The sequence below is a fragment of the Macaca fascicularis genome, chromosome 8 (genome assembly GCF_037993035.2).
Source record: "Macaca fascicularis isolate 582-1 chromosome 8, T2T-MFA8v1.1".
In the NCBI taxonomy this organism is placed as follows: domain Eukaryota; kingdom Metazoa; phylum Chordata; class Mammalia; order Primates; family Cercopithecidae; genus Macaca; species Macaca fascicularis.
In genome coordinates this window covers 153,482,731-153,507,978 of record NC_088382.1, presented here as the reverse complement: position 1 = coordinate 153,507,978, position 25,248 = coordinate 153,482,731, and the positions used below count along the sequence as shown (strand labels likewise).

The following is a 25,248-nucleotide window of genomic DNA, read 5'->3' as shown; positions in this document are numbered from 1 at the left end:
ACCCGCCCTGAGAGAGGGAGAAGGCCACGGGAAGGCTGTGGCAGCTGCGGGCTGAAGGGGGTTTTAGGTGAGAATCGGGGACAGCCCCGGTGGTCAGCGTGGCTGGAGGGTGTGCTCAGAGCGGCCTCCGGAGGGAGCGGCCTTGTGAGCCGGGTGGGCTCCCCCATCATGGTTCCACTGTCCCGAGCCAACCGCGGAAAGGAGGGGCGCGTTTGAGGAGAAAAGAGAAAATCGCCATCCTGGAAGGTGAGAAGATGGGCTTGTGGGCGGGAGGAGGCACCGGCGGGCGGGCCACGGAGAGATTTGTGGCCCCCAGTGAAAGTCAGCCTGGGTCAGCCTGCTGGTGGGCCTTTCCCCCCGCCCTCGGTGTCCCACCCACCTGTCCCAAGGGGGTCGGCCGGGGAATGAGTGCGTGGCCAGGAGAGCGGGGCCCCGCTTTCGAGCCCGCGGGGACTCCTGCAGCTGGAGGGTGTCGTGGGCTTGGGGGACCCCAGATGCCCCGGGTCTTCCCCCAGATCCTAGGAGAGCAACCGCGAGAGAAGTGGGCTGCTCCAGGCTCCGGGTGGCCGCGGGGCGGGGCCTCCACGGGGGCGGGGATTTGGGGGCGGTTCCCCTGCGCGGGGCGGGACTTCGAGGAGGCGAGGCGGAGCCTGGGGCGGGGCCTCGCGGAGGACCTTGGGAATGGGCGGGGGCGGGGACCAAAACGGGGCGGGGCTTCGCGGAGGTAGGGCGGGGCTTCGCGGAGGAGGCTTGGGGGACGAGGAGGGGACAGGGCCTGGGGCGGGGCTTCGCGAGGCGGGGCCTCCGAAGGGGCGGGGCCTGGGCGCGGCCGGGGTTCGGCAGCTGGCTGGGAAGCGGTGCTCTGGCTCGGGCTGGCACACGCGGCTCGGGAGCGGCGCGCCGGCTCCGCCTCCGGCCCCCATCTGCCCGCCGCGCGCCCGCCCCTCCCAATTCCCAGAGCCGGGGCTGGGGCTTGCGGCGGCGGCGGCGGCGGCGGATCTAGGCTGGGCTGCTGGGCGCGGGGCCAGGGCGGGCCGGGAGAGGCTGCTCCGGCGGTGGATCGCGCGGAGGGCGGTGGCCTGGGCCGGCCGAACCATGGCGGCCCCTGAACCGGCGCCGAGGCTGGCCCGGGAGCGGGAGCGGGAGGACGAGAGCGAGGACGAGAGCGACATCCTGGAAGAGAGCCCGTGTGGTCGCTGGCAAAAGCGGCGGGAGGAGGTGGGCGCGGGGGTCGGGGGCACTGGGGTGACACCGCCCTCCCAGAGCCGGAGGGGCCTGGAGGCTGCGCGGGGCGTGGGGGCGCTGGGAGAGCGCGGCGCGCGGCGCCTGGAAACCTCTCCACGGTCCCTCGCGGCCAGCGAATCAGCCACCCCTGGACCCCTTTGGCCTGGCGCCCGCCCTGGGATTCCCTGAGGGCCAGTCTCCTCCTAGGACCACCTCCCCATGCCTCTGGACTCAGCGGCTAGGTTCCTGGGGATCCCCCTCGACCCCTTGAAACCTGCTCCAAATCCCCTTAGCCCAGCCCTTGGATAGGAGCCCTTGGATAGGAGCCCTTGGCTCCTAGGGGCAGCTACCCTCCAAGCCCCCACCTTCCCGCAGAGTGGCTCAGGTCCTACAGTCCACGCTTGGGCCCACTGGAAAGGAATAGACAGGGACCAAATCCTCACCCGCAACCTGACACACACCAGGGCACACATAACCCCTTATTCACTCCCCAGGTAAACCAGGGGAACATGCCAGGGCTTCAGAGCACCTTCCTAGCCATGGACACGGAGGAGGGGGTAGAGGTGGTGTGGAACGAGCTCCACTTCAGAGACAGGAAGGCCTTCGCGGCGCACGAGGTGAGGCCGCTGCCCCCTCCTCATCCTGCCTGGGTGACCACCTGCTGACCACCTAGAGACCACCCTCCCTCCCCAGGAGAAGATCCAGACTGTGTTTGAGCAGCTGGTGCTGGTGGACCACCCCAACATCGTGAAGTTGCACAAGTATTGGCTGGATACCTCCGAGGCCTGCGCGAGGGTGATTATGGGCGAGGCCCCGGGCAGGCAGAGGCCACAGCCAGGTGGGGTGGGCATGGGGACGAACGCGCAGCTGGTGGAAATCCTGAGCTCGCACCCTGCAGGTCATCTTCATCACAGAGTACGTGTCATCAGGCAGCCTCAAGCAATTCCTCAAAAAAACCAAGAAGAACCACAAGGCCATGAACGCCCGGGTATGGGGAGCGGGCTGGGGCAGCCACGGGGACAGGACGGGGTTGGGGCAGCCTCGGGGACTGGGATGGTGAGGGGGTGCCCAGTGGCCTCGGACAGGGACTGGGCGAGGATGCGGGGCGGGCTCCGCAGGCCCAGCCGCCTCTCCTGCGCCCACCCGACGGAGTCGTGCGTCCGCCGCCAGGCCTGGAAGCGCTGGTGCACGCAGATCCTGTCCGCGCTCAGGTGAGGGCCTGGGCTGGTCCGGGCGCTGCGCTGCTGAGCCCCCGCCTCCCCAGAGCCTCCTGACCGGCTCCTCCTACTCTCCCCTCCCCAACGTCTGCAGCTTCCTGCACGCCTGCAGCCCCCCGATCATTCACGGGAACCTGACCAGCGACACCATCTTCATTCAGCACAACGGCCTCATCAAGATCGGCTCTGGTGCTGGCGGGACAGGGCTGGGCGGGGGACGGGGCAGGGGAAGGTGCCTGCAGCCAAGGGCAGAGGAGTTCTGATGCTCCAGCAGCTAACTCCGCTCTTTCTCCCGCCCCTTGGCAGTGTGGCACCGAATCTTCTCCAATGGTAAGTGCGGACTCTGGGGGATGGGGTCCTGGAGAGGTCCCGCCCGCTCAGCCTTTGCGCCCTCCACAGCGCTGCCGCATGATCTCCGAAGCCCCATCCGCGCTGAGCGAGAGGAACTTCGGAACCTGCACTTCTTCCCCCCAGAGTACGGCGGTGAGTGGCGCTGGGTCTGGGCGCCCCGTGCCTGCCCTGTGTGCTTCTCTCCTACCCGTCCTGTGTTCTCTCCTGTTCAGAGGTGGCCGATGGGACCGCTGTGGACATCTTCTCCTTTGGGATGTGTGCGCTGGAGGTACTGCCCCCGCCCTCCACCTTGTGCTCTGCCCTCCTCCTAGCTGTGCCCTGCCTGGCTCACCTGTGTGGTCCCTTCCCCATGCCTGACCTGGCTCTGTGCCCCAGATGGCTGTGCTGGAGATCCAGGCCAACGGGGACACCCGGGTCACAGAGGAGGCCATTGCTCGTGCCAGGCACTCACTGAGTGACCCCAACATGCGGGTAAGCAGCTTGCCCTGCCCCTCCCCAGCTGGCTCATTGTGCTCAGCTAGGCCAGCAAGGTGCTCCAGGCAGGCCTGGGAGAGCATCACAGTTTATGTAGCTGAGAGGTATATCAGCTGGCTGCACCCCCGCAAAGAGGACCTCAGTGGGAGCACATACTGGTTCCAGGCCTGGAGGCCCTAATGGGTCAGCACATTCTAAGGACAAGAAGGCAAGAAAGACCCTCCCTCTGTGGCTGCTATCACCATGCCCGTTTTGTAGATAAAGAAACTGAGGCTCAGAGGAGATGAGTCCTTTGCCTGAGGCTTTAGAGTAAGTGGTGGAGCCAACATCTGCACCTGGGTCTGCTTCACTCCAAGTCCTTGACTTTAAGCTTCTAGGAGGTGATGAGGCTCCAGCTTGTGGGGGGACATGGTGGGTGCCAAGCAGGCAAAAAGAGGTATGGGATGGAAGCTGCATCCATAGCCCCCTCTGCTCGGAATCCAGACTTAACTCCATGGCCTCAGGAGATGGGGGTGCCTGGATGGGGCTGGTAGGGAGCTGGAGCCGGGCTGGGCACGGATGTGGATAGAGTGGGGAACCAGCAAGGTCATCTCCAGTGCTGGGCCTGAGCTGAGCCGATCAAATGACCATGGGTAGCGAGAGGCAGAGCTTGCAGTGAGCCGAGATCGTGCCACTGCACTCCAGCCTGGGCGACAGAGTGAGATTCCGTCTCAAAAAAAAAAAAAAAAAAGGACCACAGCTTGCAGGTGTGACTTAAAGATCATGGCTCCTACTCCCCATGATTTTTGGGAGGTTGAGGGAAGCAGAGCATGGTGCTCCAATCCCAGAACCCAGCTGTCCTCAAGCCCAGAGGGCCAGGTCCTGGCCTGGCTGCTGCCAGGACTCCTCCCTACGGGCATCCCTGCATGTCCTGTATGTCCCTGAGGAGGAGGGACGAGGAGAACTCAGGGACCACCTCTCCTCGAACTGTGGGGCCAGAGCAGAGAGCTCTGCACACCACCAGCCTCTCCTCCCCATGCCCCAGGAGTTCATCCTTTGCTGCCTGGCCCGGGACCCTGCCCGCCGGCCCTCTGCCCACAGCCTCCTCTTCCACCGCGTGCTCTTCGAGGTGCACTCGCTGAAGCTCCTAGCAGCCCACTGCTTTATCCAGCACCAGTGTGAGCAGCAGGCCAGCCCAGGGGGTGACCGGGGAGGCTGCGGCTGGGATGTGGAAGGGGCCCTGCAGGACCCACGGCCTTGATGCTCCTGTGGCTGCAGACCTCATGCCTGAGAACGTAGTGGAGGAGAAGACCAAGGCCGTGGACCTGCACGCAGTCTTGGCGGAGCTTCCCCGGCCCCGCAGGCCCCCGCTGCAGTGGCGGTGAGCAGTCAGCACCCAGAAACCTCCCCTCCCCGTGCCTCCCCTCCCTGCGCCCCTGACCAGCCCCTCATGTGCCTCCCACCCCCATGCCAGGTATTCGGAAGTCTCCTTCATGGAGCTGGACAAATTCCTGGAGGATGTCAGGTAAGAACTGATGTAAGGTTGGGGGCCAGGCAGCTGTCAGGCCTGAGCCCCCAGCCACCCCGGTGTGTCTCCAGGAATGGGATCTACCCACTGATGAACTTTGCAGCCACTCGGCCCCTGGGGCTGCCCCGGGTGCTAGCCCCACCCCTGGAGGAGGTCCAAAAGGCCAAGACCCCGACGCCAGAGCCCTTTGACTCTGAGACTAGGAAGGTGAGTCCCCTCTTGCTGCTCAGTGCCATCCCTCAGACCTTCCAGCAGCCTGATAAGAGATTCCTTCTCCCAGGGCCTGCTCCCCACAGCCCAGCTCTCCTCCTGGCTGCCAGAGACCAGATCCAGGCTGACCCCCTTGTGGGGATTATGGGGGTTGTAGGACAGGCTGGACACTCTCCTTTTCCGGGAGGCTCCCTGTCCCCTCAGATCCTCCCCTGCATCCTGCTGCCTGCCCTGAACCTACTGCAAGCATCCTTCCTCCAGAACTCGCCCAGGCTCTTCCACCCCGCCAGTACTCTTCCCGCCACCCCCCACCTCCCACCCCCCACCCTCCCACCCCCACCCTCCCACCCCCCACCCTCCCACCCCCACCCTCCCACCCCCCACCTCGTGCTGATTCCCGGGTATCTATGTCCTGGTGTCTCCTCAGACTTTTCCTGCAGCGCTGCCTCCTGGCCAGTGGCCTCTCTTGGTGCAGTGCAGCCAGAATTTATGTCCTAACAGGCAAACTGCCTGCTCCTGGCTGCCCGCAGAGATCATGGGAGTCCTCAGCTGATGCCCAGGCGCTGGGAGGCCTGGTCCTGCAGGCACCCTGCACTTCGGTGCAGTCGCATCCCACTCAACCTCCCTTTCCCCGTGCTCAAGTTCCCTCTTTGTTTAAGTTGTTCTCTCAGCAGTGAAAGCTCCTATTCAGCCTTCAGTACCCAGCACCTAATGTCGACTCTTCTCGAAGCTTTCCTTAGCTCACTAGGCCACTAGCAGTGAGATGGGCTCCTCTTAGAGATTCCCCCCTTTCCAATCTCTGCTGTCCCTTCCTGGCCCCTCTGGGGCCGCGGCATGTGGTCTCGCTGCTGGGTCTGTGAGTCTCAGCCTTCCGCCGCTGCAGGTCATCCAGATGCAGTGCAACCTGGAGAGAAGCGAGGACAAGGCGCGCTGGCATGTGAGCGGGGCCTGGGAGGGCAGCGCTGCTGTGGGGAAGGCGGGAGCGTGGCAGACCCCCAAACCTCCAGCCGACCACGCCCCGCCGCCTCCCCAGCTCACTTTGCTTCTGGTGCTGGAGGACCGGCTGCACCGGCAGCTGACCTACGACCTGCTCCCAAGTAGGCTGGGCAAGGGACCTGGGCGGTGGGCGGTGACCCCGGGCAGCGGGTGGCGCAGCGGCCTCATGCCTCGCCTTACACCGTTGCCGCAGCGGACAGCCCTCAGGACCTCGCCTCGGAGCTTGTGCACTACGGCTTCCTCCATGAGGTGCGCTGGGCGGTGCAGCGTGGCCTGGCGGAGGGGGCAAGCGGGGCAGGCTGTGCCCCTCCGTCCCCCATGCCTCCCTCCTTCCGCAGGACGACCGGATGAAGCTGGCCACCTTCCTGGAGAGCACCTTCCTGAAGTACCGTGGGGCCCAGGCCTGACCCAGTACCCCAGCCCCTGGGGACCATGCCGGGGTGCTGCCCAGGCAGGCCATGTGGGGGAGACCCCAGCACCGCAGGGCTGCTCTCCTCCGTGTGCCTGGGAGCACAAAGGCCCTGGTAGTGAAGAAACCCCCGCCTCCTGAGAGTGGGGCTGACCCTGCCTCGGGCGCCGCGGGGGTGGGGGGTGGGTGTGGGGGAGCCGTTAGGCCTCCCAGGTCCTTAGGTTCAGGGTTGCCCTCAGGACCCCTTCCCATATCCTCCATTCTCCACCCTGAGTTCCTACCCAGGCTGCCTGGCCAGGGCCACTGCCTGCTCAGCATGCAGGAGGCTGCCCTGCAGGGAGCCCCAGCTCTGGGGCTTGGGGGTGAGGGTCAGCCCTGGACAGACCTCTGCCCAGGGAACTGCTCCATGGGGTCTGGGAGAGCAGCCATCCCTGGCTGGCACCATAGACCCACACAAGGAGCCTGCACAGCAAGCCAGCAGTGACACACCTGCAGGTGTCACGCATGGCACTGGGCACAACAGGGACCTGGCAGGAGAAACAGACCACAGAGAGGTCTGGAGTTGAGGCTGTCATCAGCAAAGCCCCTGGTCCCACGCAGCTCTGCCCTGGAGCCACCTCTTTGACCCTTTACCCACCCCGAGACCAGAACCTACAGCCCCTCTACAGATCTTCTCTGGCCACTGCAGCCCCTCTACAGATCTCCTCTGGCCACTGCAGCCCCTCTACAGATCTCCTCTGGCCACTGCAGCCCCCCTACAGATCTCCTCTGGCCACTGCAGCCCCCCTACAGATCTCCTCTGGCCACTGCAGCCCCCCTACAGATCTCCTCTGGCCACTGCAGCCCCTCTACAGATATCCTCTGGCCACTGCAGCCCCTCCAACGGGCTTTTTCTCTCCTGCATTCCCTGGCCTGGAGGGGTCAGGGCCCCCACATCCTCTCTGCTCCTCAGATTCACACCCCCTCCATGTTACCTCCCGCACCTCCTCCCTGGGGCAGCTGCTCCCTGGGCCTCTGAGGATGTCAGCTCCTGGCTCCCTGCCTCTCTCCCACTGCACTCCTGGCTCAGTCTTAGAGGTTTCTATGCCCCCATAGATTCTACCCCTGCCTTCCTGGCCTCTTGATTCTTGGCTTGCCTCTCCTCCAATTCCAAACTTAGTGAAATGGCCTTAAACATTTTAAATTGTATGTATAAATTTAGCACAATCATGCCTTTTTAAAAGCATTTCAAATGTCAAACCAGGAAGGCACACCACTGTATTAGTTCTATACTGCTGCTGTAAAATTTACCACAAACTTAGTGGCTTAGAACAACACAAATGTATTGCAATTCTGTAGGCTGGAAGTCTGACTACAGGTCTCACTGGACTAGAATCAAGGCTGGCAGGCTGCCTTCCTTCCTGGAGGTTCTAGGGGAGACTCTGTCTCCTGCTTCTTCAGGCTGCTGGCAGAATCCACATCCTTTCAGTGGCAGGGCCAAGGTCCCTACTTTCTTGCTGGCTGTAAACTAAGGCCACTTCCAGCTTGTAGAGGCTGCCTACATTCCTTGGCTCTTGGCCTCCTCCTCCATCTTCAAAGCTAGCAGTTTCAGTCTGTATCACGAAACATTTCTCTGGTTCTCTGCAGACAGGAAAGGTTGTCCCTAAGGACTCATGAGATTAGGTTGGGCCCAGCCAGATAATACAGGATAATCTCCCTCCTCAAGGTTTTTAATATTAAACACATCTGCAGGACACATTTTGCCATGTAAACTAACATTCACTGGTTCCAGGGATTAAGGAAGGAAACTCTTTTGTTGGGGAAGGGTGGCATTCTGCTGACCACAGCACCCCAACCAAAAGCCAAAAACCAAAGCAAGACTTACTAATGCATATCAAATAAATTAAATGTGCAAAATAGTGAATCTCAGTTATCTTAAATATTCCAATACTATTTACAAAATTATTCTAATGCTCACACCTTCCAACTCAAAATTAGTAATCTAAAATAATCTCCATATCCTAGATGGAAACCCTCATGTGAAACTGTCTGATTACGCACGGTCCTAAATGGTTTCAGTGGCAAACACATAACATTGTACTACTGATTAAACTGAACTTAAAAGCATCAATACTACCATTGCTGCACTTAATCATGTCTCTGTTGAATTCTTCCTTTTATCTTTTCAGAATTTTATGTGTATTGTTTTTAAAGTAGAATGGGTTTTTTTTTTTCTTTTTGAGGCCAATGATAAATAATAAAGGCAGGCTCCTACTCTCATCCTCTCCAAATTCAACTCTCTTAACTGTTTCTTCAGGCATTTTGAAATCCATGTTTTTCAAAATCATGAGCTTTTAGTTCTGTTTATTAGTTGTTTCACATTAGGTGTCCCCAGCCAGCATCCTCTGGGAGGAGGGTGGTCACCCGCCTCAGTCTCCTGATGCGGCATCGTTCTAGTGTGACGGGCATCACAGCTGCAGGGTGTTATTACAGCTTCATTACCACGCGTCACAGGAGAACAGGGTGTTCTAGGATGGCATTTCTTGCACAACTTTTTGTTTTCCCTGGAGTTAATAATTGCCTATTTTTTGTTTGCCTGGTTTTCTATATGTGTTTGTCATCGATTCATCTTTAGACTTTCCTGCAAAAGCATGAGCATCCTCTCACAGCTTAGGACTCATCACATAACTGACTGCTCAGTTTCTTCTTTTCCTGGAGCCCCCACTATGCAAGCCCCCTGCCCAGGCTACTTGTTCTTGGACTTATGGTCCAGTTGTCAGCATGGGTTAACTCTTCACCAGTGTCCTGGAATGCTTTCCTTTTCCTTCATTTGCTCTGTTTGAGAAGGACCATCCTCCAAGTTTCCTGAGAGGGTGCATAGGAAGTTGCGGAGTCTTTACCTGTTTGTCTTTATGCTAACCTCACATATGCTTGACGGTGTGACTAGTTACAAAAAGCTTGGCTTGGTTGAAAATCATTTATTCCCAGGATTTTGAGGGTGTCGTGTCATTTTCTTCTAGTTCTGAGAACTCTTGTGCCTTTCTGAATTCTGACTCTTTACCTATGATCTCTTCTGTTTTATTCTTTGCCCCATTACTTCGGCAATTTTCAATGATGTGTCTTGATATACAACTTGCCTTTCACCCATTGTTCAGGAAACATGACTGTTTGGTTCTAGGAAATTTTCGTGATTTATCTCTTTGTTGATTTCTCTCATTTCCTTATTTTCTGGACAATTTATTTAGATGTTGGGTTTCTGTTTTTTGGGTTTTTATTTTTTGTTTTTGTTTTTTGAGACAGGATTTGGCTCCGTCACCCAGGCTGGAGGGCAGTGGTATGATCACAGGGCACTGCAACCTCCACCTTCTGGGCTCCAGCAATGCTCCCACCTTAGCCTCCCTACTAGCTAGGACTACAGGCCTGTGCCACCATGCCCAGCTGGTTTTTTAAAATTATTTTTTGTAGAGATGTGGCCTCGCTATATTGCCCAAGCTGGTCTTGAACCCCTGGGTCCAAGTGATCCTCCTGCCTCAGCCTCCTGAAGTGCTGGAAAGGCAGGTATGAGCCACTGTGCCTGACCTGGACTTCTCTTTTGAGATGCAGTCATGGTGGTGGAAACAACACAGGCTCTGGAGCCATTCTACTGCTCCCTGCCTTGTGATGTTGCCCATCAGTAAAAATGGGGATAACAGCTGTACCCATTGCATAGCACTGGGTTGTGAGGATCCCATGAGTGAATGTGTGTAAGAACAGTGCTGGGCACCATGCACCCTGCATGCACGTTATTGTCAAGGGAAGCTGTTCCCAGAGGGTGGTGCCTGTGGCTTCCCCTGGTGGTGGTGGTGGACCAGCCCCCCACCACCCATCCACCCCCTCCATTGTGGAGGCCTTGTGTGCCAGGCTGGCCCTAAGGGCACCCACCTGTGTTACTGCTATTCTGTTTTCCAGCTATCTGGTTCTGTCATTATACATTCTGGAAGACTTCATCCTAAAAAGCCTATTGAATTGCTCTTTCCCCTCATGTTTTATTTCTAAGAGCTCGTTCTCATCCTGAGTGTTCTTTCTCTATAGCCCCCAGTTCCTTTTTATTGCCTGTAATACCTCTAATATCTCTGAGAATGGCATTTTAGTTTTCATTTTTCTTTGGCTTCCTTTATTGTCTCTGTTTCTTCTGAGTCCCTTTGCTTCTTTCTCAGGTGTCTGATGATCCTGGGCTGTCCAGTTGCTTTTAAGAATGAGATGCTTTTAGTGGCTGGGGCTTATGGCCTGGTGAGCTTCGAGGCCAGGGATCTGGCTGGGCCATTCTACTGGGCAACCCTCTGCCCCTAGCTGCCCTGCCAGTCTTTTCTTTTGAGCTGGGAGCTGCAGCAGAAAGGAGCCCTCCTCTCTGAGGAGGCTGATGGCATGTCGGTGGTCAGACCCAGCCCAGGGGGTGGAGGTAAGGCAAGGACCCAGAGTCTCACTTATTCCCAGGCTTTCAGACAGAGCCTTGCTTGGGCAGGGCCTCAGAGCTCCTCTCCCAGAGTTCACGTCTCAGCCACTGCACTGCCTGCCAGCCCCGGTGGGTATGGACAGAGGTCTGGGGTTTCCTTTCTGTAGCTGTGCTTTCACCCACGACCCTCAGACACCGGCCTCCATGGCCGCGTGGGCTGGAGTAGCTCTCACTGTCCATCTTCCTCCAGCTCTACAATATCCCAGCTCTTTGCCCTTGCAGGGTTTGTCTTTATAAAACCCCTTTCCTATAATTTCAGAGGGTTTCAGGAGGAAGGCGGGGAATATGCTGCCCTATTTAAGTAAAGGTGTCTGTATTAAATTCTAAACGTTCCCAGGGTTGAAAGGAGGCCTGCCCGGGATGCCTTGTGGCCTCAGGCACTGAAGGTGCCTGAGCTTACAGATGTGGCTTCTTCAGATGACCAAGTTAGGGTCTCGGGACTGGGTGCAGCAGATGGCAAATGTCCAGGACGGGCAGCTTTCCCAACAGTACTGATAAACACTTTGGGTCATGAAAGCCAGTTCAGGTACTAAGGGGGCCTGTAGCCTGCGGGCCTAGTGACTGATGTCAGCCAGCCTACGGTCATCTGTTCCCTGGAAGGAGAAAAGGCTGCCAATTGAACGAGGTTTCCCGGCCCCAAGGATGTCACGACGCGGGGACGAAGCATCTCACGACGTGAGCCTGAAACACACGGGCCTTTCATCACCCGAGACTCCTCCAGTCCAGGAGGGTCCCGCTCTTTCCCCTGCCTCGCGGAGGAGAGCCTCTGGACGACGCCCGCGACGGCGTTTTCTCCAAAAAAGGCAGAGAAGAGAAGCTCAGTAGTGGCCGCAAGGGCGAGGGGCGGCGAGGGCCACCACGCGCTCCCGCGTCGGCCACGCGGCGAGAAAAGCCCGGCTCGTGTACCGCGGCGCGCGCCCCCGGACGCCCAGGTTGCACAGACCCCTCCCCTCGCCCGGCCAAGGGCACACCCCTTCCGTCGCCCCTCCCGCGGGCGTTAACCGTCCCTCCCCGCCCCGGAAGCGCGTTCTTACCTCCTTCCTCGCGAGAGTACCGTGCGCCGGCGCCCAGATCGCGCGAGACCGCGGAAGGAGCAGGAGTGGGTGGTGCGCGCGGCGGCCGCGACGGACGCAAGATGGCGACGGCGACCATAGCTCTCGTAAGTGAGCCCCCCGTGACGCGGGCGGCCCTCAGCTTGCGGGGCCGGGTCGTCGGCCCAGCCTGGGCGCGGAGGGCCTCCCAAGAACGCGGCGGTCTTCCCAGGTCCCGCGCGGAGTCCCTTGTGTCCCCGGGTCGCGCGAGGCGGGGGCGGGGCGGGTGCGCGCGGGCGGCCGGCTCGCGGCCTCAGCTTCCGGTCTGCGGACCCCAGCTTCCGGCGGGGCGGGGCGGCGCGGGGGCCCGGGCGCTGCATGTGGCCCGGGCGGGCGAGCCTAGCGGGGTCGCGTTCCTACCCGCTAGGTCCGGCAGGCGGGGGTCGTCGTCCTCCCTTTGCCGACGGGGATGTGCGCCGTGGTCACGACGGAAGCGGGTTCCTGGGGATGATGCGTGGGCCTTCGGGTTGATAGGATCAGAAGGGGACGGGATCTGTAGAAAGGGGTCTGCAGCTCAGAGCATGGGGTGGCCTTGGCTCGCTACGCCTGCAGCTGTGAATTCGTTCTCCGGTGCTGTAGAGTGATATGGTTATCTCTATTCTCTTGTCTCCACTTGGGAAAGAAGGACGTGCTTTCTCATCCTACGGTTTTTGAGAAATCGCTCTGTGGGAGGATTTGGGGACACAATGGGGAACCAGACAGGCGGTCGGAGGTCTGGTGCCCACCAGAAGTAAGTTCCCACCCAGGGTACCATTTGCTGGGCTCCCGAGGGAACTGCGTGGGCATCCAGAAGAGTGAGTCGCCCCCTGCTCTGCTCAGTGCCCACCTCCCCGGGCAGGGCAGGCGTTATTAACGTAGGGGGAGAACATCCATGCACACAACACATGCGCGATGAAGTCTGGTCTTTCTTCCTCACCACTTAGCTTATAGGACTTAATCCCGTTTTGGACCTTTCTTAGCCACAGTTTACCCATTTATTACTTGCTACTCTCCCCCCAGCCCACATCCAGCGGGATGGGATAAGGTCTGTTTGAGAAGACAACTTGAGCAAGTGGCTGAAGGCTGGACTGACAGGACCAGGGAGTGTCCTTAGACTGCCATTTCCAGGCCCCATACTAGGGGGAGAGAGGCATTTGCACAAGATACCTAGCTTGCGAGGGCAGCCCAGTGTGTGATTCACAGGGCTGGCTAACTCCACTTTTTCTATCATGTGTTTTCTCTTGAAGCCACAGGAGTAAGTGATCTTTGAGGGGCACTCCAGAGGGAAAGGAAATAAGGGTTAAGAACCTGGTGACTGTCTCCAGGAAGCAGAGAGTTGATGGTGAAGGAGGAGGAGGCTCAGAGACAAGTACTGGACACCTGGGAAGGTGGAGGAGGAGAATGGATGCCTCACTCCCCAAGCATCCGCAGAACAGCGCCCTGTGCTCATGAGGGTTAAATGGGGGCTCAGGTCTGCTGTGGCATGGTGCCAGATAGTTGGTGTCATTGTTGAGTTGGACGTGGGTCATAACTGACGCCATGAACAGGTTCTCAGTTGGGGTGTTTGTTGCCATCCAAATTCTGTTGGGGTTAATACATGCTTTTTCATTGCATCAGGCTCCAGGAATGAGCTGTAGCCTGTGGTCTAACCCATTCCTCTTTTCATCACTGGGATGGAAAGGCTTCTAGAAGGGTTATCTGTTCCCCACCATCCTGGTTGGGCACAGTGATGAGAGCCTGCCCTCTGTCTCATGCTGTTTCGGCTCTTATGGGAGGTTGAATGGAGCGGCTGAACTTAGTAGACAGCGGCCTGGTGGAGAAGGAGGCCAGAAGATGCCGCAGGGCTTCCCTCCCATGGGCACGCCTTCTGCCTGGTGGCTGCAGAATGAGGCCGGTGCCTCTTCGCAGCAAGGGTAGGTCTTCTGGGTGCATCTTTCCACTTTGGCACGTGGCTCCATTATTCACTTCTCTGACAGCCCAAACGGCTTTCCTTTGGGGTCATCGCCCTTGGGGTTCCAGTTGCTGTCTTCTGTAGGTCCCAGCCTGCAATGTCACCTCGTAGGCCCCCTGGATGCCGTGGCCTGGCACATCGCATAGCCACTTCTTTCTTATCCCGTGCTTTTTTAGCTTTCTTCGTGCACACGGAAGTCGTCTTTGGTTTCGGCATTCTTTGCTGGCAGCTGACACCAGGCTCCTGAGAGAGACATCCTTCTCTCTCGTCTGGTTTCTGCGGCCTCTGCAGTGCTCAGTGTGGAGCCTGGACACGCAGTAAGCAGCGTTCATTGTGTGAAGGGAACTGACAGATAGAAAGCAGTGTCCTGCAGCCAGCTCTGCCCTGGGTATCTGACGCTAGATGTTAACAATACTGACGATTGCTGGAACCTGTGGCTTGCTTTGCTGCTTTTCATGTGCAGGGACTGCAGGTTGTGGGGTTAGGCGGAGGGGTGGGGGGTGCCGGGATTTCACTAAATCTTCACAGTAGCCCTAGGAGACAGGCTGTCCCCCTTCCCAGCTGAGGAGCCTGAAGCCTAGGGACCTTCGGTCATTCGCTCCACATTACTTTTTGAGACGGAGTTTCGCTTTATCGCCCAGGCTGGAGTGCAGTGGGTGATCCCGGCTCACTGCAACCTCCACCTCCTGGGTTCAGGCAATTCATGGTAGCACCTCAGCCTCCCCAGTAGCTGGGATTACCGGTGCCCGCCACCACGCCCAGCTAATTTTTGTATTTTTAGTAGAGATAGGGTTTCACCACGTTGGCCAGGCTGGTCTTCAACTCCTGACCTCAAGCAATCCATCTGCCTTGGCCTCCCAAAGTGTTGGGATTACAGGCGTGAGCCACTGTATCTGGACACATTACTTAAAAAAAAATTTTTTTTCATAGAGATGGCATCTTGCTATGTTACCCAGGCTGGTCTCAAGTGATCCTCCTACATCGGTCTCCAAAGTGCTGGAGTTACAGGTGTGAGCCACCACGTCCAGCCCCTACATTGCTCTTCTTGTTTTCTGATGGAAATACTCCTCGTTGCTCTGGGCTGAGGAAAGGCGGTCCCAGAGTTGGCACCTCAGAGCCCCTCTGCTGCACTGCCCCTCAAAGGGGCTTCCCATTCCTCCGAGCACTGCTGCCTGGTGCTGGGGGCCATCCTGACCATAAAGCCGCCATTTTCATTGCCTAAAGATGGCAGTATGTGACTAGCTGCGATTATAAACACCACTTTCCTCCAACCTCTCCCAGCGTCTGGTTAGCACAGAGCCCTAAACTCCATGCAGCTAGGAACTTCCATCTGCCAGGAATGGCGTGGGCTGTCCTGTGTAGAATGTGCCGGTGGGCCAGCTCTTCCCAAGAAAAAGTTTTTCTGAGCCACATCCCACTGTCAGCACTGTTGTGGTTCACTTGTTGGTTAGTGCAGTGATTTGGGGGAGCAGGAAGTTATGAAAGTGCCCCTCAGTTCACCCTGTTCACGGGTATCTGGAGATGACCTGAAGTGATCTCTTCCTGTGGGGAGTGAGAGGCAGCCTTGGCTGGCACAGTGGACCACGCCTGTAGTGCCAGCACTTTGGAGGTTGAGATAGGTGGATTGTTTGAGACCAGCTTGGGCAACATGGAGACCCCCATCTCTACCAAAAATACAAAAATTAGCTGCGTGTGGTGGCACATGCCTGTAGTCACAGGAGGTGGAGGTTGCAGTGAGCTGTGGTTGCACCACCGCACTCCAGCCTGGGCAACAGAGCCAGACCCTGTCTCAAAAAAAAAGAAGAGGCAACCTCTTCTCTGGCTGTGCATGCAGTGGGAGGGGCCGTTGTTTCCGGGGTACGGTGTCTAGGCAGTGTGGGGCTGAGTTGGGCAGCTAGAGCACACCGGTGCCGGCAGCATCGGGATTAGCTCCCGGCACGGGCTGGGTTGGCCTTCCCCAGTGCAGCTGGGCTTGTGCTGCTGCCCCTCCTCTGGAGGCTGGAGGACCTGGGACGCTCTGGTGGGTCAGCCCAGCCTCTGGCTTTGCGCACATGGCTCCAAGGGTGGGCACACTGATCTCTTCTGTCCTTAGATACTGTGGGTCTCATCCTTGAGCTGGGAGCGGGTTGACTGCATGCTGCCTTGGTTCTTGTTGTGCATCCTCTGAGAAGGTAGAGTAGGTCTCAAGACCCTTCCACCATCTCCTGACCCCCACAACGTTACCCGTCTCCTGCCCGTGGCCTGCCTTTGCCCTGCCATCCCTCAAGACCATTGTGGAGCTGCTACTCCCTTCTGTGCCCCTCTAGGTGTGGGTTTTTCCCAGCACAGAGGCCAAGCTCTTGGCCGTCCCCCTGGGAGACTGCTCTGGACGGTTCTGTTGCCAGGGAAGGGAGGCCTGCGTGTCCAGACCCCTGCCCACCATGCTGCTTAAAAGTGTCTTCAGGAGAGAACTGGGACCTGGGCTTGGCCAGAGCCTGTGGAAGGCGCTGGGACTGGGGCTGAGTTGTGGGCTGGCCAAGGTGTGTACGGGTTGCCAGGAAGGCACCCTTGCTGCCTCAGGAGGACATGGGGGACACCCAGCCGGTTCCTTTGACCATCCAGCCTGCTGGCAGGAGAGGATGGCTTTCTTTGCCTGGGGCAGGAGCACAGTGCTCTCTATCCTCCTCCCTGCCCCTGCTTGGACTTGCTGGCAGCCCCGGCCCAGCCCAGGCTCCGCTCTGCTTCAGACCAGCTCCCTGGGCATGCTGACGGGTGTGAAGCGAGGGCAGTTTGGGCTGGGGGGTCGTGTCAGAAATGCATCCTTGCCCGGCCTCCCTTGTTTATCTGTGAGGAGCTCAGCCCTTAGCTCGGGAGGAGAGCAGGCCTGGGCGGTGGGGTGGTGTGCCTGTCCGTTAAAACATCTCCTTCCTGCCTGCAGCAGGTCAATGGCCAGCAAGGAGGGGGGTCCGAGCCGGCGGCGGCGGCGGCAGTGGTGGCAGCGGGAGACAAATGGAAACCGCCACAGGTACTGACCTTAAGCATCCTCTCCCTCAGGCCCACCCGCCCGCCTGCCTGCCTGTGCGTCCCTGGGCCCAGAGAGGGCTGGCTGGGGGCAGGGCGGGAGGAACCTCGGGAACCCTTCTCTGCCTCTGGGCAGACAACTGCCCACAGGACCACGGCCCTCGCCCTGCGCCAGTCCTGCACCCTCCCCTCCCAGCCACTGAGCCAGCCTTTGCCCTCTGCATCTGCCCTGCTCCAAGCACCAGGCAGGGCCTGTTGACAGTCTGGCCGGGCGAGGATGCCGGGGCCTGGAGCTCACGTGTTCTTAGGCATCTTGCAGGAAGGGTGGACCAAGGTTTCTAGAACGTGCAGTGCTTTAGGAGCCAGAAATACGGATTTCATTTCAGACCTCTGTGTTTTACTTTAAATAAAACAACGAAGCAACGCGCACATCACAGCACGGGTCTGGCTGGGACTCAGCCCTCCCCATCTTTTTTCGGCCCCAGGCCCCAGAGTGGCTGCGGGTGGGTCTTGGCCTGTTCGATGGCCCAGCCTTGGGAGCGGGTCCTCTCGGAGGTGGAGCTGGGCCTGTGGCTGTGCAGTCGGTTCTTTGTGCTTCTCCATGGTAGTGCCCGCCTCTAGAACATTCCAGCGGGGCCTCAGCAAGGTGGCCTGGGTGGCCTCTTGGGGCTGGGCCCTCCTCTTGGTCCCCCAGGCACACTTAGGGGGTGGGACTGGGACATGGTATGCAGCCTGGATCCTGGGAGATGTGGGGGCTGGTGCTCCCTGGCCCTTGGCTGGCGCCCAGCCCACCATTGGTTGGTGGGAGAAGGGCCTTTTGTTTACCAAGACAAAGAGGAGATTGAAAAGTGTCTGGGGGTTGAGGGGATTGGCATTGATTACCATGGTGACAGCCTGTCTCTCAAGTCCCAGCCTCTGGCTCTTGGGCCCTCTTTCCCACTAAGGAGGAATGGGCTTGGGGCCAGCTGTGAGGGTGGCAAGGACAGGTCTAGTGTGAGCCGGACTGGGGCACCTGGTGCCACCCACAGCCAGCCTTTGACCTTCAGGGACTGGCTGGGGCTCCAGTTGCCTGGGGAGGGGTCTCCAGGGCTTCTTGCCCTTTGAGCCTGGGCCAGCATCCCAGCACTTGGCAAGCAGGAGGGGGTTCTTGGGGCTTAGGCCAGCCTGTCCCTTCCTGCCTCCTGTGTCCCTCTGTCCTTGCTCTGTCCTTGCTGGGAACCCTTCTCTCCTCTCTGCTGTCCCTCAAGGCTGCATCTGGAAGTCTGGGAGGGCCCAGTTGGTGGACCAGTGGTCTTTGTGCTTGCCGAGCTGGGGGACAGGCGCAGGCATGCTGTCTGCCCACCCCACACTCTGCTGGGCCTGCTGGCCATGCCTCCCTGCTCACGCAGCTGCGTTCTTCCCTCTGCAAAAAGCTTAGAGATGGATTTTGACAGAAGGGATGTAAACATAGTCCTGGTTGGCATCAGCTTGGGTCTGCAGTGGCTGTGATTGCCCAAGGGCCTCCTGGTCCCCAGGCCCACCTGGCTGGGGCGCCGGTGGGTCTGCTCCTGGCTTCTCCCAGTGGGCCAGGCACAGCCCATGCAAGAGTGTGTGTGAGTGAGCTGGAGCCCTCTGCAGAGCTCATGTGGCCCGAGAGAGGCCTGTGTTCTCTGGGAGGTGTGCACAGTGCCTGCGGGGACTGGGGGTGGGCGGGGCGGGAGAACACTGTTGGGAGAGAGGCCCTTGTATTTGCTCCTTGGATGGCCCCTTGAAACTCCAGGGAAGCTGAGCCTGTGTCTGTGGCAGGGACTGTGAGGAATCCCAGAAGAGCCTGGGAGCAAGAGTCTCAGAATGTCCAGAGAGCCCTGGCCCTTTTCTCCTGCCTTCCTGCCTTGGAGGACAGCTGAGGCTGGCCCTCCTGCAGGGCATGTGATAGCAGCTCTGGAGTCAGACTGACAACAAGGGGCTGAACCCCTTTCCTGCCTCCAGCTGTTTATCTTGGTGGCGCCCGAGGAGGCCACTGTGGCCTGGGCCCCACAACTGCTCAGGTTGGCCCAGGGCTTCCAGGGCACCTTCTTGCCTCTGTCTGTGTTCTACCCCATGGGTCCTGGGGGAGACAGCAGCCTGGGCTGGGGACAGCAATGTCAGAAGGGCAGGCCTGAGTCCAGGCCAGGCAGGGGATAGTCTGTGCTAAGGCCCTGTCTCTCTGGGAAGGGGCTGGGCCAGAGCCCATGTGCAGTGTTTGGGAGACAGGTGGGGTGGCACTCCTGGGGCCATGTGAAGGAGAACTTGAGCTTGCTGTTGACAGATTCCCCTGCTCCCCTACCAGGGCACAGACTCCATCAAGATGGAGAACGGGCAGAGCACAGCCGCCAAGCTGGGGCTGCCTCCCCTGACGCCTGAGCAGCAGGAGGCCCTTCAGAAGGTGAGCACGGACCTCCCAGGGCACTGCAGGTGTGGGCCAGTCAACTGGGGGCAGGGGCAGGGTACGGGGCAGGCCTGTCTCCCATGGGCCGGGCCCCCAGTGCTCCTCACTGCCACCTCTCTCAGGCCAAGAAGTACGCCATGGAGCAGAGCATCAAGAGCGTGCTGGTGAAGCAGACCATCGCGCACCAGCAGCAGCAGCTCACCAACCTGCAGGTGAGCCCCAGCCGGAGCCTCCACCGCCCTCCCCACCACCACCACCATCTCCTCCTCTTCACGCTCTTCCTCCTCCTGTGCCTGCGGTCATCCCCGCAAGCTGTTACAGTACTCCGATTCTCAGACTCATGCTCGGGACCCCCGGGGTCCTCTCTGAGGCACGAGTGGCCCAGCCTTTCCCACCTGTTGCTCGCTGGAGCCCCTAAAGCGCCGCAGCCCCTTTCTTGGCTGCTTGGCTGTAGCTCTATCCTGTTCCCCTTGCTGGTCTTCACACTGTGGCCTCTGGTCTCCCCTGTGCTTCCCACCCCAGCTGTGCACAGCTGATGGTGGCAGCCTGCAGGGCGTGGACCTCCCTGCCCCCGTGGCCTGGATAAGACTGCTCAGGCCCTCACCCCTGCAGTGAGTCCAGACCACCTGGGCTCAGCCCCAGGACTGAGGGGACAGTCTAGAGGCACCTGCCCTGGGGCCCTGCTTTAGGCCTGTGGCCGGAGGCTGCGATACCTTCGTGGGAAGAGGCCGGTGTGAGGCCGACAGGTTCCTGGGCCTCGAGCCTCACGCCCCCCGCCCAGCCCTCAGACATTCACGCTGCCAGGAGTTGTCCTGGCCGTACACTGCGCTCCACTGCCCTCCTCCCTCCCTCCCTCCCTCCCTCCCTCCCTCCCTCCCTCCCTTCCTTTCTGCCCTGGCCAGCCCAGCTGCAAGGCTGCAGGGCGGGGCACATGGGGCGCTGCGGCCCCCCTGGGCAGGTGCCGGCGGCCGGCGGTGTGGGAAGGCAGGCGGCCTCCCTGGCAGGGCGGGGACTCCGGGCCTTGCCGCTGTCTGCGTGAGGTGTTGACGAGAGCGGGAGACTGCTCGGCTCCAACAGACTGAACTCTGTCTTTACTGTCTTTCAGATGGCAGCAGTGACAATGGGCTTTGGAGATCCTCTCTCACCTTTGCAATCGGTCAATAGAAATGCTCACTTCTTCCGGGGCTCATGTCCTTAGTCAGGGCTAGAGGGGGGCAGTGCAGCCCACGTGCTGGGGACCTTGCTCCCCTGGCCGGCCCTGCCCGCCAGCTCTGGACGAGCGCAGCAGAGCGCCAGGCGTGGTGGGGCCAGTGGTGTGGGCACCCACCCGGGACCGCCCCTGGGGAGGCCTCCATCTGCTCTGAGGGCCCACCTTAAAACTAATCGGCCAGGTAACTGCGGAGGGCAGCCGGCCAGGGCGGGTAGCTGCCGGCACCAGGCCCGTCTGTGCCCACGCCACCTGCACGCACGGGGTGCGCCTACGGCCTCCAGCCCCGTCAGTCTCCAGGCTGCCTGGCTCTTGGGTTGGGGTCAGGCCCCTGAGGACAGAGGGGTCCTAACTCATGGCCCCATCAGACCCTGGAGGGAGGATGGATGGATGGGGTGGGGGTGGGGGGACCCAAGCGAGCAAGGGAAGGGCAAGCAGGGCCTTGTGCCTGGCTGTCAGCAAGGGGCAGAGGCCATGCAGCCAGGGCGGAGGAGGCAGGGGCCACGGCTATGGCCTTCGCTGTGGTGGGCAAAGGAGTCCGGGAAGGAGGTGCCCCTCCCTTCCCCCAGAGGCAGGCTCAGGAGGAGGCCAGGCCCCGTCTCGGGGATCCTGAGGGGAAGATGTGGCCCCTTCTCTGGGAGCCTCTATTCAGAGGGGGCATCCCTGTGTGTGTGGCTCCCATGGGGCAACACACGCCTTGTTCTCTCTGGGAAGCATCTGAGTGGGAATCTGGGCTGGGGGTCTGGTCAGGGAGAGAGCTGTTGACCTGCCTGGGGGTGGGCCCCACGCTGAAAAGGAGACACAGCCCTGTCTTGGGGGAACATGACCTGAGGGACAAGCCTGGTCTTGTGTCTGGGGAGCCTGCTGACTGAGGGGGATGTGATTCCACGTTTGGGGGGCCTTGCTCTGAGTGGGGAGCCTGAGGTCTGTTAGGGGGCCCAGTTTAAGGAGAACACAGTCTCATTTTCAGGGAATGCCTAGTTTGAAGGAAGATGTCTCACCTTGGGAAGTCCCTTGATGTGGAGAGATGCTTCCAGGCCCCTCTCCATGGGATGGGGAGGTTCAGCCTGCATTAGGCCTGCCGATGTCTAAAGAGGGAAACTGGTCTCTGGCCACAAGGCCTTGTGTGGAGAGGGGCAGGGCCTGGCTCCAGCTGCCTGCTTTGCCTGCCCTGGCCCACAGTCTCCCTGTGGCCCACTGCGTGTGGCTCTGGAAGTCCCCAGCCTGGCACGTCTCCTGTGAGGTGGCAGGGGCGAGAACCCGTCCCTGAGGGTGTGGGGAGGTCCCTCAGCGTAATAGCCAAGCTCACAGCCAAGGCCCTGGACCAGCTAGGCCTGTCACCTCACCAGCTCCAAGGAGCCTGAAGGCTTCTCTTAGGGTCTCTGCTACCTCATGGTGCCCCCGGGGGCCAGGCCAGTGGTCTCGCCTGGGCCCGCTCTCGGCTGTGGGCACGGGCTCCAGGCAGCTCCTTTGTGAGGAGTTGCAGGGTACTGGGAAGGCGCAGCATGAGCCCCTACCGGAGTTGGCCCCGCATGAGCAGCTGCTCCTCGTTCTTTCTTCAGGGAGCCCCCATCTGGCTCCTCAGCTCCTCCCCTGGGGTCTCTTCTGGGCAGTGGCTGCCCTGTCTTCTGACCTCCTCTCTTCTGGCCACCAAACCAGTGGGTCCCTCCAGCTTGGATGGCTCCTCCTTCCCTCTTCTGTCGTGGTCCTTGGCTGGGACGGTGGGAAGATCTCCCAGCCCAGCCTGGGATACCCAGCCCCCAGACTGGAGGGGTGGTCTGGGTGGGAGGGCGCGCAGCCCTGCCTCCTGACCATCTGTCGGCTTTGCTGCCACAGTCTGCCTGGGACCTTGGCGGGCTGGGGTGCGTCCTGTCCTGCCGCTGGGCCTGGCCTGCCTTCTTTGGGTGGCGGGGTCCTGCGACCCCCTCACCCTGACTGCAGGGATGGAGCCCGCACCTCCCTGCCATGTGGGGAGCCCTCCCCACAGCAGGGCTGAGTGGGTGGGCCAGGAGGGGAGTGGGCTGCCCAGCCTCCTGCCGCCCCTGACGAGCCAGCGGTTCTCTCCCCTCTGTCCTGCTGCAGATGGCGGCTCAGCGGCAGCGGGCGCTGGCCATCATGTGCCGTGTCTACGTGGGCTCCATCTACTACGAGCTGGGGGAGGACACCATCCGCCAGGCCTTTGCCCCCTTTGGTCCCATCAAGAGCATCGACATGTCCTGGGACTCTGTCACCATGAAGCACAAGGTCAGCAGGCTTGGTCTGCCCTGGCCACTTAGGGCTCGCCCCCACCCCTGGGCTCGCGCAGCCTCACAGGTGTGTCCTTGTGTCTAGGGTTTTGCCTTCGTGGAGTATGAGGTCCCTGAAGCTGCACAGCTGGCCTTGGAGCAGATGAACTCGGTGATGCTGGGGGGCAGGAATATCAAGGTGAGGCGGGGAGCCAAGGCCTTGATCCCACAGGCGTGCAGGGCTGCCCCTCCATAGAAGTCTTTTGTGGCCGGGCCTGGGTTGACAGGTCTCTCCATCTCACCCACTCTTCCCCAGGTGGGCAGACCCAGCAACATAGGGCAGGCCCAGCCCATCATAGACCAGCTGGCTGAGGAGGCACGGGCCTTCAACCGCATCTACGTGGCCTCTGTGCACCAGGACCTCTCAGACGATGACATTAAGAGTGTGTTTGAGGCCTTTGGCAAGATCAAGTCTTGCACACTGGCCCGGGACCCCACAACTGGCAAGCACAAGGGCTATGGCTTCATTGGTGAGCTGGGGCGGCTGAGGCGGGATGGGGGCCACCTGAGGCTGGGGCTGGCCCTGCTCACTGCTGCTACTGCCCACAGAGTACGAGAAGGCCCAGTCGTCCCAAGATGCTGTGTCCTCCATGAACCTCTTTGATCTCGGTGGCCAGTACTTGCGGGTGGGCAAGGCCGTCACACCGCCCATGCCCCTACTCACACCGGCCACGCCTGGAGGCCTCCCACCTGCCGCTGCTGTGGCAGCTGCTGCAGCCACTGCCAAGATCACAGCTCAGGTGAGGGCCCACACATCTGTGCCAGCTTGAGGGTGGGCGGGCCAGGCCCTGATTCCTTGGAGACTGATTCAAGGTGGTCTTGAGTAGCCAGACCAGGGACTGAGCATGGTGACCTTTTGGGTTGCAGGAAGCAGTGGCCGGAGCAGCAGTGTTGGGTACCCTGGGCACACCTGGACTGGTGTCCCCAGCACTGACCCTGGCCCAGCCCCTGGGGACTTTGCCCCAGGCTGTCATGGCTGCCCAGGCACCTGGAGTCATCACAGGTGAGTCCAAGTGGTACCAGATCCTTTCCTTTCCTGTCCTGGCATCTCTAGGCTCCCTGCCCTCAGCTGCCTGGCCCTGTTGGTCTGGCCGCAACCCTCTGAGCCCAGGGCAGGCCATGGCTGGTCAGTTCTGTGCCTTTCTGGGAAGGAGGGTGGTAGGGAGTGACTGATGGACCTGAGTGGTTTTCCTGCAGGTGTGACCCCAGCCCGTCCTCCTATTCCGGTCACCATCCCCTCAGTGGGAGTGGTGAACCCCATCCTGGCCAGCCCTCCGACGCTGGGTCTCCTGGAGCCCAAGAAGGAGAAGGAAGAAGAGGAGTTGTTTCCCGAGTCAGAGCGGCCAGAGATGCTGAGCGAGCAGGAGCACATGAGCATCTCGGGCAGCAGCGCCCGCCACATGGTGATGCAGAAGCTGCTCCGCAAACAGGAGGTAGGCAGAGGGGTGGGATGGTGGCCAGCGGGGAGGTGGGGGAGGTAGGGGGCAGGGCCGCAGCACTCAGCTGTCTCCCCTCGCCCCGGCCCCACAGTCCACAGTGATGGTTCTGCGCAACATGGTGGACCCCAAGGACATCGATGATGACCTGGAAGGGGAGGTGACAGAGGAGTGTGGCAAGTTCGGGGCCGTGAACCGCGTCATCATCTACCAAGAGAAACAAGGCGAGGAGGAAGATGCGGAAATCATTGTCAAGATCTTTGTGGAGTTTTCCATAGCCTCCGAGACTCATAAGGCCATCCAGGCCCTCAATGGGCGCTGGTTTGCTGGCCGCAAGGTGGTGGCTGAAGTGTACGACCAGGAGCGTTTTGATAACAGTGACCTCTCTGCGTGACATTGGCCCCTCTCCCTGGACTTGCACTTGTTCCTTGTTTCCTCTGGGTTTTATAGTGATACAGTGGTGTCCCCGGGGCCAGGCGCACTGTGCCCAGCCCGGCCTATAGTGCGGATAAAGGTGCGGATGCTGCTGGCCCTGAACATCCGTGTGTCTGCCATCGGTCCTGTCGCCCATCCTGGGTGTGTGTCCTTAGGGCGTCTAGGGCGAGGAGGCCGGAGTGGGGGTGGTCTCTGGACCTGCTTCGTGGAAGCAGGCGGGGCTGGCCGTGGGGCGAGACCTGGGCAGGGGGGTGTCTCCCTGGGCTCCGTCCCGCGGGTGGCGGCAGCTAGGTGGGCGGGGCTGCCTGGGGCGCCGGGCGCTCGGGCGCGGGCTCGCAGCCGTCCCCGCAGGGTGGTCCTGACAGAAGGGGGACACCGCGACCCGCCGGACAGCGCGCGCTGCCAGTGTGCTTTTGTGCCGTAAAGTCGGTCGTCCAAGGCGAGGGAGCGGGCGGGCGGGCGGGCGTGGTCGCTTCCCGGGAGGAGGCCGCGCATTGAGATTCGTGGCCAGGGGTCGGCTGAAAACGGCTGCGGAGGGCGCGGCCGCTCGTGGACTGTAGTTCCCGCAATCCCACGCGCGGGGCGGGCCCGGTTTCCC

At 60.4% G+C, this 25,248-nt stretch overlaps 2 protein-coding genes and 1 long non-coding RNA gene across 26 annotated transcripts; 2 read left to right on the top strand and 1 right to left on the bottom strand.

Annotated features, from left to right (window-relative positions):
• The first annotated feature begins 831 nt into the window (after positions 1-831).
• NRBP2 (nuclear receptor binding protein 2) lies at positions 832-8,519 on the top strand. 4 transcript variants are annotated; one of them, XM_005564283.4, is made up of 18 exons: positions 832-1,218; positions 1,719-1,841; positions 1,918-2,019; positions 2,123-2,212; positions 2,395-2,435; positions 2,536-2,630; positions 2,748-2,771; positions 2,841-2,924; positions 3,005-3,060; positions 3,168-3,263; positions 4,291-4,423; positions 4,524-4,626; positions 4,720-4,770; positions 4,845-4,980; positions 5,867-5,920; positions 6,017-6,080; positions 6,173-6,228; positions 6,318-8,519. In XM_005564283.4, the coding sequence occupies exons 1-18, from the start codon at positions 1,096-1,098 to the stop codon at positions 6,384-6,386; spliced, it is 1,500 nt and encodes a 499-aa protein (XP_005564340.3). In that variant the 5' UTR covers positions 832-1,095; the 3' UTR covers positions 6,387-8,519. The 4 variants fall into 4 exon arrangements, with proteins under 4 accessions (XP_005564340.3, XP_015310821.1, XP_045254797.2 ...); XM_015455335.3 differs by having other exon boundaries at positions 6,173-8,519; XM_045398862.2 differs by having other exon boundaries at positions 5,867-6,080.
• A 195-nt stretch (positions 8,520-8,714) lies between these two features.
• Positions 8,715-12,217, bottom strand: LOC123575294 (uncharacterized). Its single transcript, XR_006700565.3, has 2 exons — positions 11,894-12,217; positions 8,715-11,540 (listed from the first exon to the last, which is right to left on the bottom strand). It is a non-coding gene; the product is annotated as an uncharacterized lncRNA (long non-coding RNA).
• PUF60 (poly(U) binding splicing factor 60) lies at positions 11,983-24,752 on the top strand. Of its 21 annotated transcripts, XM_073999697.1 has the most exons (16): positions 12,237-12,680; positions 13,547-13,842; positions 14,057-14,197; positions 15,973-16,051; positions 16,187-16,399; positions 16,798-16,884; positions 19,189-19,284; positions 19,410-19,499; positions 20,393-20,443; positions 22,577-22,738; positions 22,826-22,918; positions 23,036-23,249; positions 23,329-23,519; positions 23,647-23,782; positions 23,977-24,212; positions 24,310-24,752. In XM_073999697.1, the coding sequence occupies exons 5-16, from the start codon at positions 16,301-16,303 to the stop codon at positions 24,607-24,609; spliced, it is 1,755 nt and encodes a 584-aa protein (XP_073855798.1). In that variant the 5' UTR covers positions 12,237-12,680; positions 13,547-13,842; positions 14,057-14,197; positions 15,973-16,051; positions 16,187-16,300; the 3' UTR covers positions 24,610-24,752. The 21 variants fall into 21 exon arrangements, with proteins under 21 accessions (XP_073855799.1, XP_073855804.1, XP_073855801.1 ...); XM_073999698.1 differs by lacking the exons at positions 12,237-12,680; positions 13,547-13,842; positions 15,973-16,051 and adding an exon at positions 11,983-12,018; XM_073999703.1 differs by lacking the exons at positions 12,237-12,680; positions 13,547-13,842; positions 16,187-16,399 and adding an exon at positions 11,983-12,018.
• The last annotated feature ends 496 nt before the right edge of the window (positions 24,753-25,248 follow it).

Coding starts and splice junctions, on each gene's coding strand:
- NRBP2 (XM_015455334.3), top strand. CDS start 1,096: ATGGCGGCCCCTGAACCGGCGCCGAGGCTGGCCCGGGAGCGGGAGCGG. Junction 2,213..2,394: donor ACAAGGCCATGAACGCCCGG/GTATGGGGAGCG, acceptor GTCCGCCGCCAG/GCCTGGAAGCGCTGGTGCAC. Junction 2,772..2,840: donor GCACCGAATCTTCTCCAATG/GTAAGTGCGGAC, acceptor CGCCCTCCACAG/CGCTGCCGCATGATCTCCGA.
- PUF60 (XM_073999698.1), top strand. CDS start 16,301: ATGCTGCTTAAAAGTGTCTTCAGGAGAGAACTGGGACCTGGGCTTGGC. Junction 16,400..16,797: donor TGAGTTGTGGGCTGGCCAAG/GTGTGTACGGGT, acceptor TCCTGCCTGCAG/CAGGTCAATGGCCAGCAAGG. Junction 19,500..20,392: donor AGCAGCTCACCAACCTGCAG/GTGAGCCCCAGC, acceptor ACTGTCTTTCAG/ATGGCAGCAGTGACAATGGG.